This window comes from Chaetodon trifascialis, chromosome 11 (genome assembly GCF_039877785.1).
Source record: "Chaetodon trifascialis isolate fChaTrf1 chromosome 11, fChaTrf1.hap1, whole genome shotgun sequence".
NCBI lineage: Eukaryota > Metazoa > Chordata > Actinopteri > Chaetodontiformes > Chaetodontidae > Chaetodon > Chaetodon trifascialis.
In genome coordinates this window covers 1,629,771-1,645,536 of record NC_092066.1, presented here as the reverse complement: position 1 = coordinate 1,645,536, position 15,766 = coordinate 1,629,771, and the positions used below count along the sequence as shown (strand labels likewise).

General features: G+C 45.1%; 2 protein-coding genes across 2 annotated transcripts in view; one reads left to right on the top strand and one right to left on the bottom strand.

Moving 5' to 3' along the window:
* LOC139338735 (zinc finger protein 91-like) overlaps positions 1–15,766 on the top strand; it is a 299,694-nt gene that overhangs the window by 16,331 nt on the left and 267,597 nt on the right.
* tmem71 (transmembrane protein 71) lies at positions 995–15,534 on the bottom strand. Its single transcript, XM_070973707.1, has 11 exons — positions 15,351–15,534; positions 12,351–12,446; positions 11,904–11,965; positions 9,413–9,458; positions 8,696–8,905; positions 7,202–7,443; positions 6,339–6,533; positions 5,923–5,989; positions 5,615–5,676; positions 5,288–5,337; positions 995–5,200 (listed from the first exon to the last, which is right to left on the bottom strand). The coding sequence occupies exons 3-11, from the start codon at positions 11,932–11,934 to the stop codon at positions 5,177–5,179; spliced, it is 927 nt and encodes a 308-aa protein (XP_070829808.1). The 5' UTR covers positions 11,935–11,965; positions 12,351–12,446; positions 15,351–15,534; the 3' UTR covers positions 995–5,176.

Genomic DNA, 15,766 nt, shown 5'->3' with positions numbered 1-15,766 from the left:
ATGTCCAGAAAGTGAGTCACGTTCCCAGAGACCAGCAGCCTGAAACCCAAAGATATTCCGCTGATGGTCACATGACACCAACAGTCCTCACACGTATTTGGCATTTTTCTCAAATTCAGAACGGTCACTGATTGCTTTTCTTTCGGTTTCAGCTGCAGTGTAATGCACAGAGGTGGGCGTGGGACCTTTTAAGGCAGCAGCCGTTGTTTAGCGTCATTCGACCTTTTTGAGGAAATGTCCTGAAGTTTCTTCCGGCTTCTTCCTCCTTCCTGGTCTTGTCTTATTGTGAATGTAAATGTTTTAAGAGCTGCTGAAAGACTCTGAGCTGCTTTAAGGCTGAAAGTATTCACTCACCTCATCAGGATGTCTGCAGGTTTTCATTTGACCTGATTGGCCAGCAGGTGTTTTCACTGACGACCTCCCGCCCCCTCCGTTGGTGGGCGGAGTCTTTGTGTGAAAACCTGCAGGCTGTTGGTCTTTGGATTATCTCAGAATATAATTTCAGCAGACAGATACTGTAGAACTCAGCTGGGTTTACGTTCCTCAGCCAAAAATGAGAAAATAAACTTTTAGTAGCAGAAAATCACCTGAAGTCCAGTTTAAAACCGTGTCAGTCCACAAACTGCTGAGTCATTTCTGCTGACTCCATCACGTTTGAAGGACAAGCTGCATGTTTGTCTGAAGTCCACCGCTGAATGTCCATTATGTCTTCATCATGTTTACATTTTGTGACTTTTTCAATGATGATCATGTCATTTTGTAATAAAAGCAATTTGTTGAGAAAATTCATGAAGAATACAGTGAGATACCTCAAAGACATTTTGGTTTAAATCCAGCAGATCTCGTCACAGTTTACTGATCACACTGTCAAAAAATGTCAAATTCCTCCTTTTAAGTCATTTTGGAAGCAAATTGTCCATTTAGACCCACAATCTTCTAATTAAAACATACTTTGTGTCCTTTAAGGTTTAATTTCACAACTCACAGCAGGCGATTAACCATCAGACTTTAATAACATGAATACAGTACAGTGGAATAAAAACTGAGCAGATATAATAAGTGCTGTCACAAGCAGAGTATCACATTTCCACATTTGGTGGAGTAACACGTGCAGTCAATGGAAATACAAGAACGATGTACAACATCACGTGCAGCAGCTGCATTAAATCACAAACTAGAGCTTCTCTACAGGTTTGATTTATCCAAGAAAATTCATATTAAATGTGTTTTAGTCACAGAAACTTTCCATCTTTTGTCTTTACAGTAAATGCAGTATTTTACAAGTTTATTATATAAAAGACAAAAAAACTTCCACATTTTACCTTTGGTCATTTAAAGCTGCATTGAAATGTTTCTGGCCACCAGGGGGCAACGTGATCACCAGCCTGGAGTTTCCAGTCAGAAAAACCAAAACTAGAAGCTGAAAGAGGCTAAAAGCTTCTTGCAGCTGCAGAGTTCATGACAATCGACACCTCTCACATTACGCAGTGTCGTTGATCCATCGAGCATATAAAAATATTGAGAAGTGCAGCTTTAAATGCAAAGTAAGGAGTCTTGCAGAGCTCTATGAGTAACATCAGTGATACAGATTGACCTTCGTTCTCTGACGAAGTATTGGTGATGTAACATATCCTGAATTGTCAGATTTCTGCATATATGGCACTTTAAGTGAATAAAAACACATCAGACAACACAGAAACTTCTGATTTCCACAGAACCTTTGACCTTTAGAGGCTGGTCACACCAGCACAGTGGCACCACTGACCAATAGAAATGATCAGAGAGTCCAACATGGAGGAAGCTAATCGTCTGTGTCGCCATCTGATTTTATTTAACTATTACACGGCTCCCCATCAGAGACATGGTGACGCACAGATAGCCGACGGGACGCCATGCTAATGCGGCGTGTTAGCATGAACAGTGTGCACTTTCCCTCTCCAATAACTCCATGTTGAAGACAAAATGTCAGGGGAGCAAACAGCCCAGAACAGAGGACAGGAAGACGCTTGTTATCAGGGTGCTAGCATGTTAGCGGTTAGCTCATCAAGCCTGTGGCACGGTTTGTTAAGAGAGATGCACTTTCATTTCACGACGTCTCTCTGGTGTGACCGAACGATAATCCTTCATGTTTCAGACGTGAAGCCACGTTCACGTCAGGCAAGACGGACGGGAGGAAAAGATGTTCACGGCTCGTGTTCAGGAAAAAGGCGTGAGGGTTAAAGATACTGTGCAGCGACATTATAGTACTACAGCCATTAAATGTGGGTCCGATTACTGTAAATGACAGACTCTGGTTTGTGTGAGGCGTTCAGGAACTCTGGTCATTTGGCACTGAGTCATAAATGTGAAGAAAACGTTGCATTTAGAACTCACATGTCGATGTGAGAAGCATTTACAAGTCAGACACTGGTCATTAATTCCTACGTGACGCAAACGTGGCGTGATTTCACAACCGTCTGAAGAGAAAAAGTTTTTGGCTCGATCCCTTCAAACGATCTGGAACATGAAGAACTAAAAGTCGACAGAAGTTCTGCTCACTGAATCACAAAAGACAACGTGGAAATTTCCCTCAGAAAGAGCTGATTTGTGCTGCTGGTGAGAACAAAGCTCAGCTCGTCTCTTCCTCCTTCAGGTTTGCTAAACGTCTTGGCGCAGTTTGAAGCCCAAACATGATTGAATTTAAGAAACTTTATAAAGTCAGACCCTTATAAAGCCATACAGTACTTATTTTTCTGTACATTTCTCAGTCCAGGCTTCCCGCCTCGCCCACAGGAATCAGATCAAACTGTATTGATATGACATTTTGAGAGCTTCAGGGGAGGCGATCACATGCTGAGACAGTGTGAGTCTTTGTGGGTTGGACTTACGCAGCATGATGAACATGTATTTTATTGTTAGACGAATGTCTTTAAAGGTTCTTTCCCCTGAAAGTGAAGTCAGAGCGAAACGTGAGAACATTCGGACGAAGCCGACGGCCTCACAGAGGAGCTGTAAATGGGTTTTTCCTGCTGCGATGCCAGCCGGGTGGAGTCTGTCCACAGAAACCTGCCCGGCAGCCTTTCTGGCTGAGCGACTTTCTTTTTGAAGCTGAGGAAAAAAGTTTTAAGTTTTCAGAAAACTTCAGCAGATGTGAAATCGCCTTTTCCCAGACGGTCAGTGAAGGAGACGATGGTGACGTGCTTGATCCTAATTCTGACTCACTGTCAAGTCTGAAAGCTCATTCATTAACTAATTAGGTGGAATCTTATTGATTAAATAAGACTGAACAAACAACACTTGGTGGTTTCTGAAGGAGTTGAAGCTTAGCTAAGCTAAGCTAAGCTAAGCTAAGCTAAGCTAACCATGTCCTGCCTTCAGCTCCACACACACACGAGATCAACATCCACCTGAACATCGAACTTTCAGCACAAACTGAATTTAGCACATTTCCTAAAACGTTGAAACAACCTTTAAAAGTAACCTCACAGGTGTGAGCTCAGGTTTTTTTTACCGCTGGTTTAAAGGAAACTGGAGCAGCTCTGTTTCCTGTTTCAGCAGCATTTTGGGTTGAAATCAAACACTTCCCTGTATTTTTCTGCTCTGCTGGCTGAAATAAAGGCACGTGATCGTTTCATATTTAAAACGAGGAGATTCACGAGGTTTGTTAGCTGCACGAGAACATAACGATCAGTGGATTTCTATCCTCCTCTGGCTTTATTTATGGAGTTTATTTTGGATTAACGACACTGGTTATGTTTAACTGCCAGCGTGCATCAATCACAATGAGGTAAGTTTGTGAAAATCCATCGAAACAACAACGCGTGCATCTGCAGAAACGAACTTTTGTAGTGCAGCTCTGAACGAGTGCACGAGTCTCTGAAGAGCCGAGAAACCGACTGACCTTTACGAACAGACACTAATCACAATCACACCAGTCACAGGTGTGGAAACACCCTGAACAGCCATTTAAACCTGTGTGTGTCAACCTGTACGTATACCATCAGGCCAGACGCTGACGGTAAACTCTGGATCAGTGATTTCTGTTCTCATGATGATTAAAAAAGGTGTGTGCTAATAAATGGCTTCATCACTAAAAGAAACATTTTCTCCATGATCAGACAGAGAAACAGCCAGTACTTCACTAATTCTGGAGGATTTCAATTTATGAGCACAACTGTATCTGTAAATGGACTCTGTGGCTCCGCCCATCAAACTGTCACTCAGGTGACATCAACAAAATAAACGTCCTCATGACGCGTTTACGTCACAAGGTCAAAATTTTCATTTTGTCGCAGAAAAACTACAAAACTCTGCTGGTTCCTTGATTTTGTGCTGTTGTGTGCATTTTTCTCATTGCAGCACTTTAATTTTGGAGTAAAACTCTTGACTCAGGTGAGAAATGGCACTCATCTCCTGTGGTTACAGCTTCCAGGTAGATCAGAAGAAGGTCAGGAGCGTTTGTGCGTTCGTTTGCGCAGAAAAACTTTCAGCTCTTATTCGTGAGGCTTCACAGCGACGCTCGTTTGTTTTGCTGCTGGACCTGAATTTGTTCTCCAGACAAGTGAAGTCTGATGTTTGGTCACTTTGGACAGCTCAAAAAAGCCAAGATCAACTATTAACAATGGAAGATACATTTACAGCATATCAAAACACATCAGGTACACGTGGACGTTCATGAGCTCCTTCAGCTGTTTGACAGAAACACACCTGCTTCAGCTTTGGCACTGCGGGAAAACACGTGGCGAGGTGAAAGCTTCATGGTTCCAGCGTTTAACACCGCGGAAACATGAAATCAGCATGCAGCCATAACGAGACTCAAAGCTTCGTGTTGAATATGAGCTGCTTTTTTGGCGGGAAACCAAACCCGTGAGGAGAAACGGCGGATGCATCGGCGTGCTCTCTCACTGTGTTTCCTCTGGATTCAAAGGTTAAACGCTGTAAATGTGTCGGCTTCAGTTTAAAGTCAGCCGCTTTAAAAACATATTTCAAACATATTTCGATAAAGTTTTCCATTCAAAAAGTGGTCATTTCTGCAGTCAGAGAATCAAACAGGCCTTTCTGTGAAAAGCTTTCAGAGCTCAGAGTAACTTGGTCCTTTAAGTGCAACAAACAGTGAAATGTGAAGTTTGTCCCATCAGACCTTCCGTCCATCGAGCAGCGTCACACTGCAAACACGGGAAAGTGTCTCCTGACGCTTTCACTCGTTTCTGGATGTGATATCCTGGAAGAAAAAACAGTCATTTGAAACTCTTATTGGTTGTTTCTTGGCTGCTTGTCGACAAAATGAGGAGAACCTTTTTGGACTCACCTCCGTCTTCGCCCTCCTCCACTCGCCCACCGGCCCCGACTTTGTCAGGACTGAAAGAGACGAGATGAAATGTTTTAACATGAGGAAACTCGACGATTCTGCAGAAACAGACATGATTAATCAATTAATAAATATCTGAAAGTGTTTCATTTCCCTGTGAATTTGGCCTCGTTCAGGTTTAACATTTAGACCGTCACTAAACTTCACGGAGGTAAAACGAAGAACTCGTTCAGAAAGATAATTAAGGTTTCTGTTGCTGCAGAAAAAGCTCGTTATAGGAGACATTTAACCAGCAGACCCATGATGTCGACCTTCAGTCAAACTTACGCATAAACGCTGCGATCATGGCGAACACGGCCGATGTGACAGTCGCGCTCCACAGGAGACACCTGCAGGGACGAAGAGTCAGTCCGGCTTCAGTAATGAGTCAAAGAACACTGAATCCCCAACAAAATGTGATTTTCAGGAGGATTTGAGTCAGACTTGTGATCACATGACCGCTTTTATCATCAGCTATCAGGTTTATGTGTCTCCAGCTGCAGTTCCTCTGGTGGCCACCAGGTGCTCCAAGCGAACTATCAAAGTGAGCGGGATGCTCTGTTTTAATTAATTTAAGATTAAAAACACAGTTTTACCCTGAGTATAGAGCTGTGATGATGAAGATGGTGAAGATGAGGAGGAGGAGGGACTTCATTGTCAACCCTGAAACACAAATACAGACGAATACACGTCAGAAACGACCACAATACACATTGAACAACATATTAGCTCAGCTGTGAAGGAAAAGACTTTGGGCGTAACGTCTCAGACGTCCTCTGAGCCGTCTGTGGCTGACGTGTCTGCGAACGAAGCAGATCTGAGTTTCCACGCAGAGTCAGAGCACGACGAAAAGGCTTTGGCTGATTTTAAAACGCTGCTGTGTTTGTGTTTCACTTACAATCTTTCAATGACGAAAAACTGAAAAAACTCTGATCAGACTAGAGCGGCCTCTGAAAGGACGCTACTCAACAACACAAACACGAACAAACAGATAAAAAGTGCTTCAGCTCACCTGTGTGCTCAGGTGAGGCCTGGCAGCAGCAGCTGCTGGTGTAGAAGGATGAGGGAGGCGGGACTTCAGCGAGGCCACCCAGTGATTGGGTGAACCGCTCCTTTGACTGACAGATCTCAGAACAAATCTCCTCCTGGATGAGCAGCTTCGGGGGCGGGGCCACTTTGTCAGGAGGAGGCGGGATCTCAGTGTGGTCTGACAGAGAGAGAGAAATAAATAAATAAATGATGTCACTGGACGATCTACAGAGTGATGATCCCAGTGAATAATGTCCAGGTAGAGACATGCTGTCTTCACTTAGAGACTGTTTGTTTGAGGAGTTCAGAGGACTGACAGAGAGCTTCATCACACAGAGCAACACCAATCATCTGAAGATCAACATCAGCTCAACCAATCAGCTTCTGCTGGACGACGATGCTTCAAACATGGACGCTGCTGCAGAGACGCTGCAGGCTGTAAAAGGTGGACGCATCACAGACAAGTTCAGCCGACGGGACAGAAGATCTGAACCATCAGACCGTCTGAAGGTCAGAGTCACTGATTCAAGACCAAATCTCGGTCTCAGTCTGTCCTTCAGGTGCTGAGTGATGCTGCTGACAGGACAGGAAGGAGCTTCTGCACATGATGATGTCACAGTGAAACTGACCTTTGACTTCTGGGATATGAAATTTTCATATCCCAAAGGTCAGTTCATCCTCGAGTTGAAGTGAATGTTTGTCCCTCAAGGTGTTCCTGAGACATCGCGCTCACATGAATGGGACAGACGGACGGACGGATGACGCACGACGTGGAGGTGTGGAACTTCCTGCTCGTGCTGATGTGGATCTGGGAACAGGGACAGACTGAACCGGAGTGTTACCAACCGTAAGTGAAGCCGCGCCCGTCGTCCAGCTCGGCGCCGTTGAATCCAGACCAGGACGACTCGTCCAGCGGGGCCAGGTCCTCCTGGCTCCCCCAGTCCCGCTCCTGCTCGCGGTTCTGGTTCTGGCCCGTCCCGAACACGCCTCTGAAGACCTTCTCATCCAGCCAGGACTGGCAGCTCTCCGTCACGTCGCTCAGCAGGCGAGCCAGAGAGCTGCGAGGCCGCCGTCGGCGCCGGAAAACCCTGAGAGACGAAAACCAAAGAGGACATATCACGTCTCTTCACCTCCAGTCCAGCTGCTGTGTTTGGCTGAGTGTACGCTAAAAACAAAAGGCTGATTTAACTGGCATCAGCGGCGCAAAGTCAACGACGGCGACAGCGAACCTGCAGGTGATAACACGCGGCGGTGACATCAGTCATGTCAGAGAACAAAGAGGCTCTTTGAATGTTGACGCTGAAGGTTTCAATAACACGCGGGTCTCCGAGCAACCGTGACGGATGACATCACAGCCTGGCTCGTAAACACGGCACACGTCAGACATGGAGAATTTACAGCTCTTAAAGCTGCTCGACATGCACTGAACGGCTCGCTCTGATTGGCTGCTGAGAATGAGCTCAGCCCTGTAAAGAGAGGCGTTTGAAGAGGAGGCTGCGTGTGTGCGTGCGTGTGTGTGTGTATGAGCGTGTGTGTGCGTGCAACGTTTAAACTTCACTCTGCTGAATCTCAGTGGAACACCTGGATGCACCTGCGGGATTTATGACCTCACAACTAGTTTTGAGCCAATCACAGTGCAGAATTAGACTTCAGGTGAGAATGGACTTCTGAGAGGAGCAGAGGACATGTTGTGTCCAACAGTATTTCCACACACAGATTCTGCATCTTCACATGAGGGAGGAGCAAACACACTTCAAAGAATTTTTCACTAATTTATCGCACTTTTGCTCCAAAAATCCATCCATCCATCCATCCATTATCTATACCGCCTATCCCTTTCGGGGTTGCGGGGGGCTGGAGCCTATCCCAGCTACAATGGGCGAGAGGCGGGGTACACCCTGAACCGGTCGCCAGCCGATTGCAGGGCCACATGCAAAGACAGACAAACATTCACACTCACACCTACGGACAATTTAGAGTCATCACTTAACCTAATGAGCATGTTTTTGGTCTGTGGGAGGAAGCCGGAGTACCCGGAGAGAAGCCACGCATGCACGGGAAGAACATGCAAACTTCACACAGAAAGGCCCCGCCTGACCCGGGGATCGAACCGGCAACCTTCTTGCTGTGAGGCACGCGCACTACCTGCTGCGCCACCGTGCAGCCCGCTCCAAAAATCATATTAGAAAAATGTAAAATTGAGGGGTAGCAAGTCAGCATATTAAAATAAGTTATGTTAGAATAATAATATAAAAATAAAACTTAGACTACAGATTATATGTGAACTCTGTGCTACGGTACAAATGAAGTTTATTACTAGTCTTTTCAGGCTACTCTTACCTGACCAGGTTCTCCTTGTAGCACACCTTGGCTTTGCAGGGAGTCAGCGACACGTTGCCGTCGTCGTCCCACGAGAAGCTGTCCTCTGTGACGCTGTAGTATCCGTTGGTGAGGAGACGCGGCGAGCGGCGGCAGGAGCACGGATCACCGCCGTCCACCGACGAGTAACAGATGTACGAGGAGTCGGGAGAGAGGAGAGACTGGTCGAGGCTGAGGAGACAGACGGGAGGACAGCACGCGGGACACCAAAGCAGTCAGTGAGGAAGAGTCTACAGGACGAAGATCCTTCAACGCTTCATGTCAGGAAAACCTACCGCCAAAATGACGTGCTAACAAGCTAAATGTTCACACGTCACCATGCTGTCTGCGCAAGGCTAAACTGGACTGACTGGACCTGACCAGTACTGCCTGATTTCATGAATAACATGCAAACTCTACCTGTTGTTAACATGCTAACATGTTGTGCTTTGGCTCAGCTATGCTATCAGCTAACATTAGCGTTCAGCTTAAATCACTGCTGAGTCTAATGCCACACTTGTGTGAATAGTTGAAGTAACTTTCACTGCATTTCACCTCTTTCTTCATTTAAATCAGACACGACTTCTTGCGTTAACGTGTCTAAACCTGGACAGAGTGTCAGTGGTTCATTTGTTGCTCTGAAAACAGCCAGCGTCAACGTACACGTCCAACATGAAAAGGTAAGAGAAGCAGACGTACCTCTGGCAGGAGTGACTGGTCCTCAGCCGTCGTTTTATTGGTGAACCTGAAGAGCAGATATCAGAAAAGCTCTTAGAGAGGTGAAGAACTTTGTGCTGTTCTCTGCAGCTGACTGTTTCTAAACAAAGACGACTTGACTTCTATCAGCGTGAGGAGCATCGGGATGCTCCTGAGGTCGGCCCCGGAGCTGAGTGAATTTACGTGACGCTAACAAAGTTCCTTTAAAGAGCATTTGTGGAACTTAACAGCAACAAAGTCACAAAAACATCGTTCAGGTCATTTGACGAGCGGCAGCGTCGGCCACAGTCCAGTTTTCCAGAGCTTTCAGCTGCATCTCACCATCTTAAAATACGGAATATGCTTTCTGATTTTGTGTCACCAAATTAGATCAACAAACCTTTGATTCAAATACTTTTAGAAGCTGTGGACACATTTTAACGACGATACGTCACTGCTATTGACCAGTTTGGGACGTCTTTCTGGACTCCTGAGCATGATGTTGAACTTCTATCCCCATAAATGTAAGACTTCCTGAGGACGGCAGACACCCTGCTTCAGTATACAAATGCATCCTGCCATCAGTGCGCGTCCACATGTCTGATGCTGTGTGTGTTGATGCTGTGTGTGTTGATGCTGTGTGTGTTGATGCTGTGTGTGTCTGATGATGTGTGTGTCTGATGCTGTGTGTGTTGATGCTGTGTGTGTCTGATGCTGTGTGTGTTGATGCTGTGTGTGTTGATGCTGTGTGTCTGATGCTGTGTGTGTTGATGCTGTGTGTGTTGATGCTGTGTGTGTTGATGCTGTGTGTGTCTGATGCTGTGTGTGTCTGATGCTGTGTGTCTGATGCTGTGTGTGTTGATGCTGTGTGTGTCTGATGCTGTGTGTGTCTGATGCTGTGTGTGTCTGATGCTGTGTGTGTGTTGATGCTGTGTGTGTTGATGCTGTGTGTGTTGATGCTGTGTGTCTGATGCTGTGTGTGTTGATGCTGTGTGTGTTGATGCTGTGTGTGTCTGATGATGTGTGTGTCTGATGCTGTGTGTGTTGATGCTGTGTGTGTCTGATGCTGTGTGTGTTGATGCTGTGTGTGTTGATGCTGTGTGTCTGATGCTGTGTGTGTTGATGCTGTGTGTGTTGATGCTGTGTGTGTCTGATGCTGTGTGTGTCTGATGCTGTGTGTCTGATGCTGTGTGTGTTGATGCTGTGTGTGTCTGATGCTGTGTGTGTCTGATGCTGTGTGTGTCTGATGCTGTGTGTGTTGATGCTGTGTGTGTTGATGCTGTGTGTGTCTGATGCTGTGTGTGTTGATGCTGTGTGTGTGTTGATGCTGTGTGTGTCTGATGCTGTGTGTGTTGATGCTGTGTGTGTTGATGCTGTGTGTGTTGATGCTGTGTGTGTTGATGCTGTGTGTGTCTGATGCTGTGTGTGTTGATGCTGTGTGTGTGTTGATGCTGTGTGTGTCTGATGCTGTGTGTGTTGATGCTGTGTGTGTTGATGCTGTGTGTGTTGATGCTGTGTGTCTGATGCTGTGTGTGTTGATGCTGTGTGTGTTGATGCTGTGTGTCTGATGCTGTGTGTGTTGATGCTGTGTGTGTTGATGCTGTGTGTGTCTGATGCTGTGTGTGTTGATGCTGTGTGTGTTGATGCTGTGTGTGTTGATGCTGTGTGTGTTGATGCTGTGTGTGTCTGATGCTGTGTGTCTGATGCTGTGTGTCTGATGCTGTGTGTGTCTGATGCTGTGTGTGTTGATGCTGTGTGTGTCTGATGATGTGTGTGTCTGATGATGTGTGTGTCTGATGCTGTGTGTGTTGATGCTGTGTGTCTGATGCTGTGTGTGTTGATGCTGTGTGTGTTGATGCTGTGTGTGTCTGATGCTGTGTGTGTGTTGATGCTGTGTGTGTTGATGCTGTGTGTGTTGATGCTGTGTGTGTCTGATGCTGTGTGTGTTGATGCTGTGTGTGTTGATGCTGTGTGTGTTGATGCTGTGTGTGTCTGATGCTGTGTGTGTTGATGCTGTGTGTGTTGATGCTGTGTGTGTGTTGATGCTGTGTGTGTCTGATGCTGTGTGTGTTGATGCTGTGTGTGTTGATGCTGTGTGTGTTGATGCTGTGTGTGTCTGATGCTGTGTGTGTTGATGCTGTGTGTGTTGATGCTGTGTGTGTTGATGCTGTGTGTGTCTGATGCTGTGTGTGTTGATGCTGTGTGTGTCTGATGCTGTGTGTGTGTTGATGCTGTGTGTGTTGATGCTGTGTGTGTCTGATGCTGTGTGTGTTGATGCTGTGTGTGTGTTGATGCTGTGTGTGTTGATGCTGTGTGTGTTGATGCTGTGTGTGTCTGATGCTGTGTGTGTTGATGCTGTGTGTGTTGATGCTGTGTGTGTTGATGCTGTGTGTGTTGATGCTGTGTGTGTGTTGATGCTGTGTGTGTTGATGCTGTGTGTGTCTGATGCTGTGTGTGTTGATGCTGTGTGTGTCTGCTGTTGACGATGACGTACTTGTAACAGCTCCGGAGAAGAACAGAGCCATGTTTGTCTGCAGCCGAGCGTCTTCTGTCGATCTGTGAAAGACATCAGAAACCCGACACCAGCAGTGAGACGCAAGCAGCCATTTTTCCCAAAGTCAACAAATCCCATGAAGAGACCAAACGTGTGTCCTGGTCTCTCAGTGCTCTCTGACTTCCTGTCTGTGGCTCTCAGCTCCCTTAAAAACATCTTCTGAGACTATTTTCAGCAGCGAATCAGGAAGAAGATAGGTCTGTTTTTTAGGTAAAAAACTGGAAGTAAAACTTTGGTTTGGCTCTTCAGGAATCTGCCGTCCTCCCTCCCAGCTCAGTCCACTCATTTACTCTGATCAGACGAGATTCCTCTCTGAACTGAGAGCTCCAGCGACGAACTGAAAGTGATCACAGGGCAAAAAAAGTGCTGGATATTGAGGAGTCTTACCTTTAAAGGTGTCGCTGCTCAGGTGTCGCTGTGGGCTTCAGTTTTCAGGGTTTCGTGTTGTGCTCCTCTCACATCCTGCAGGGACGGAGCGGCAGCCTGAGAAAAAACCCCAAAGAAAACAGAGAAAAACAGACGGCCGTGACTCTGAGCTCATGTTTCCTGTTAACTCTGAGTCTGCCGGGAGGAACTTTAGCTCTGACATCAGGCTGAGGGCAGAACCAGATGACGGTGACACATCCTGTGCCAGGAAGTCAGATTATTGGGTAATCCAGATATCTTTGGACTTAACTCATGAAGCTGGCTCACTGCTAACTGCAGATCACAGTGGTTACCTGTGCAGCACACCTAACCTGGCTGTCTGCAAAGACCACCGACAGCCCGCCCACTGACCAATCAGATTGTGGAAAAACAGAGTCGTTATCCCTGCGACAAAATGTTTACAGGCTCTAACGTCCAAAATCTTTTTTCTCTCGCTGTCCGCTGCTGCAGCTCTGCCATTGGCTCATGTCTGAACGCTCTGTCTCTTTAAGGCTCACCTCCTGAAAAGCTCCGTCTGCTCTGATTGGTCAGATCTCTCTGTCTCATTTCATTGTCTTTCAGCGATGACACTGGTGATCAGCAGATGGTACCAGTGATGAACTAGTTTGTCAGTTTGCAGTCAGGATGTCGCTCCTCATCCGGAGAGCCGGCGGGCTGCGTCTTCACCTCCTTTCTCTAAAACCAACCATCAGCTTCTGCTTCACTGTCACTGAGCAGCAGGTTGTTCTCTGCACAAGCTCGTTAATGTCAAAGAAAAGAAATCTGCATCGTTCTTTTCTTTTTCTGTTTCTTTACCCTTTTTATCGTCCATTATTCAGCTGCAATACTTTGTCTTTTTACAGTTTGACCCGAACTTCCTCATCATGGGAATAATCTCGATCCCACAGGACGCTTTTATTCATTAACTGATTGGCTGACGTCAGTATTTTTGTGTTTTTATTCGCTCAGACTGGCAGCCAAATGAACCACATCACCTCTGCGAAGTGCAGCTTCTTCTCATCTAAAAGTGGAAATAAGTGCGTTTCCTCATTTGTGGCATGAGTCCAGTGGAAAATAAAGACTTTCTGAACATGTCCACCCACTGAAAGACAACGGTCCGACACCACTGGCTCAGCGACCGTTGGTGAGCAGCAAACAGAGACTCTCTGTGCTGCCGTGAAGGGGGGGGGCTTCTCATCTTCCTCAGTTTGAACTGAAAAATGCTCCTCAAACAACACTAACGGTCAAGGCCTACAGCTGGCGCCCTCCAGAGGCTCAAACAACATTCAGATGATTGAGAGTTTGTCCTGAGGGTGGAGGAGACACCCTTGTACTACACTTGACTACAGACTTTCTGCTCCGCTAAATGTCAACATTACTACATTAGTACATTTATTTCACAGCTGAAGTTTAGATTTCAGACTACGCTTTTACGTGTCAGCAATAACGTTCGTTTATTAACAAGATGCAGAAAAAACAGCATAAAAAGGTGTTAAAATGAGCTCCACGTGGACAAAGCTGAAATCCCTCTGACACGTTAACGCATCGCAAACAATATTCTGATGATACCAACAATAGATAGAACGGAATGGAGCCATTTAGCATGAGTACTTTTACATCTGATACTTGAAGTACATTTTACTTCCAGTACTTCTGTATGTTGGCTGCAGTAAAACCTTGAATGCACGAGGTCAGACAAAAGGTGACTTTTGGTTTTCATCACTGCACATTTTGCAGGATGAAGTGAGTCCATCTTGTGTCTGTCCCACATGCGTGTCCTCATTCAGGTGGAACAGTGACAAAAACAGAAATCTACACAGAAGCACTGAAGGAAAAATCTGAACAATTTAAAGAAAAAGCAATAACACAAAAAAAAACAACAACAAAACAAAAGACATTAAAATATGGTGCAATACATTTTAGATTTCTACTTCTATGTAGATTTTAATAACTAAAACATATGTACATAATATTTCAAAATAAGAGTCCTGTTGGATTCATGACGTAGTTTTTCCTGCAGTATCAAAGCTCTGACATTTCCAAATTTTGTTATTCAAGATCAGCAACTTGAAGCTTTATGATCGTTCATAGATTTCATTTCCCCCCTTTTGTTTCACATTGGACTCTTCCCAGTCTGTGTTTCCCAGCATGCCTTGCAGCAGCAGTCCCTCTCTGTCAGAGCTGCTGATGTTGGAGGAAAATGCGTAGCAGGAAACACAAAGATGGATCAAACCATTTCACCAGCAGCAGCTCCAGCATCAGCACCACACTGTCCTGCTCCCGTCCACAGGCTCTCTGTAGTACTTCTCATGTACTTTTACTGCAGCTTCCAGCATGTTTCAGCTGCACAGGACTTCAGCTTTATGTCCCTTATTGTCATTTGAGGCTTTTATTTATGATTTTCCCACATAATGTTACTTTAATGCCACTTATAGAATGTGCGCTGGAGTAATATTAAATTATTGTACTGAATTTATGAATAATATCCATTTAATATTCCTAAACTGCTCAGAGGTGTTTGTAAAGTGTTTTCTGTTATTTTAAGGTTTATTGTTTACAGTGTTGCTCTCAGGCCTCTCAGTGTTTATGGACTCTCTCTGGTACTCATTTAGTATCTAACATTGAATCTTTGCCCTATTTTTAGCTGAAGCATTCCTGGAATATTTCCACGATAAAGCAGGTCTGGTGTGTCTGTTGGTATCATCATGCAAAAATAACACTGAGATCAGAAATCATAACCTGAGGAAGTGAATGAAACCCGCTTTAGTCGTAATTCAGATAAAAGACGTGAAACTTCATTTCATTTCTAAATAAATAACTGAGAAATGTTTTGTTTGTTTTGTTTTTGGCTGTTAGATTAATTTCAGTTACTTAAAAATGTCCACAAACTGAAATGCCTCTTGTTTATTCTGTTTTTATATTTCATGTTGATCTCAGCAGAACCTTCGGAACAAATCCAGACAAAGAAATAACGGGACGCACCTGAACTCACCGCGAAGAACAAAAGTCTTCTTCTATTCCTCTGAACGATTTCACGTTGTCTCCTCCTCCTCCTCTTCTGTTTTCTGCACTTTTGTTTCAAAAACTAGAATTTTTCATCCGGTGAATAAAACAAACCGAGAACTGAACACTAGGATCTCCGCAGCTGTCACAGCGCCTCGCCCACAAACAGGAAACTCCAACAGCTGTCAAGTTTAAACACAAGATACATACAGCTTCTGGAAGCGGATTTCAAATTAAAAGCCTATCGACTTTTCAGAAAACACTTTATCATTGGTGAGAAAAACACTCAAATCCTTTACTCAAGGAAAAGTCGCAATATCACAGTGTGAAAATACTCGACATTGAAGAAGTTGTGTAATTAAAAGTATCAAAGCAGAATCAAAAGAAAAAGCAGT

Excerpts from the sequence above, each read along its gene's own strand:
- tmem71 (XM_070973707.1), bottom strand. The coding sequence starts at position 11,934 with ATGGCTCTGTTCTTCTCCGGAGCTGTTACAA. Across the intron at positions 9,459-11,903 it reads CTTCTCCGGAGCTGTTACAA|GTTCACCAATAAAACGACGG; the intron begins GTACGTCATCGT and ends TCTGCTCTTCAG. Across the intron at positions 5,990-6,338 it reads GGCCTCACCTGAGCACACAG|GGTTGACAATGAAGTCCCTC; the intron begins GTGAGCTGAAGC and ends TTTGTGTTTCAG.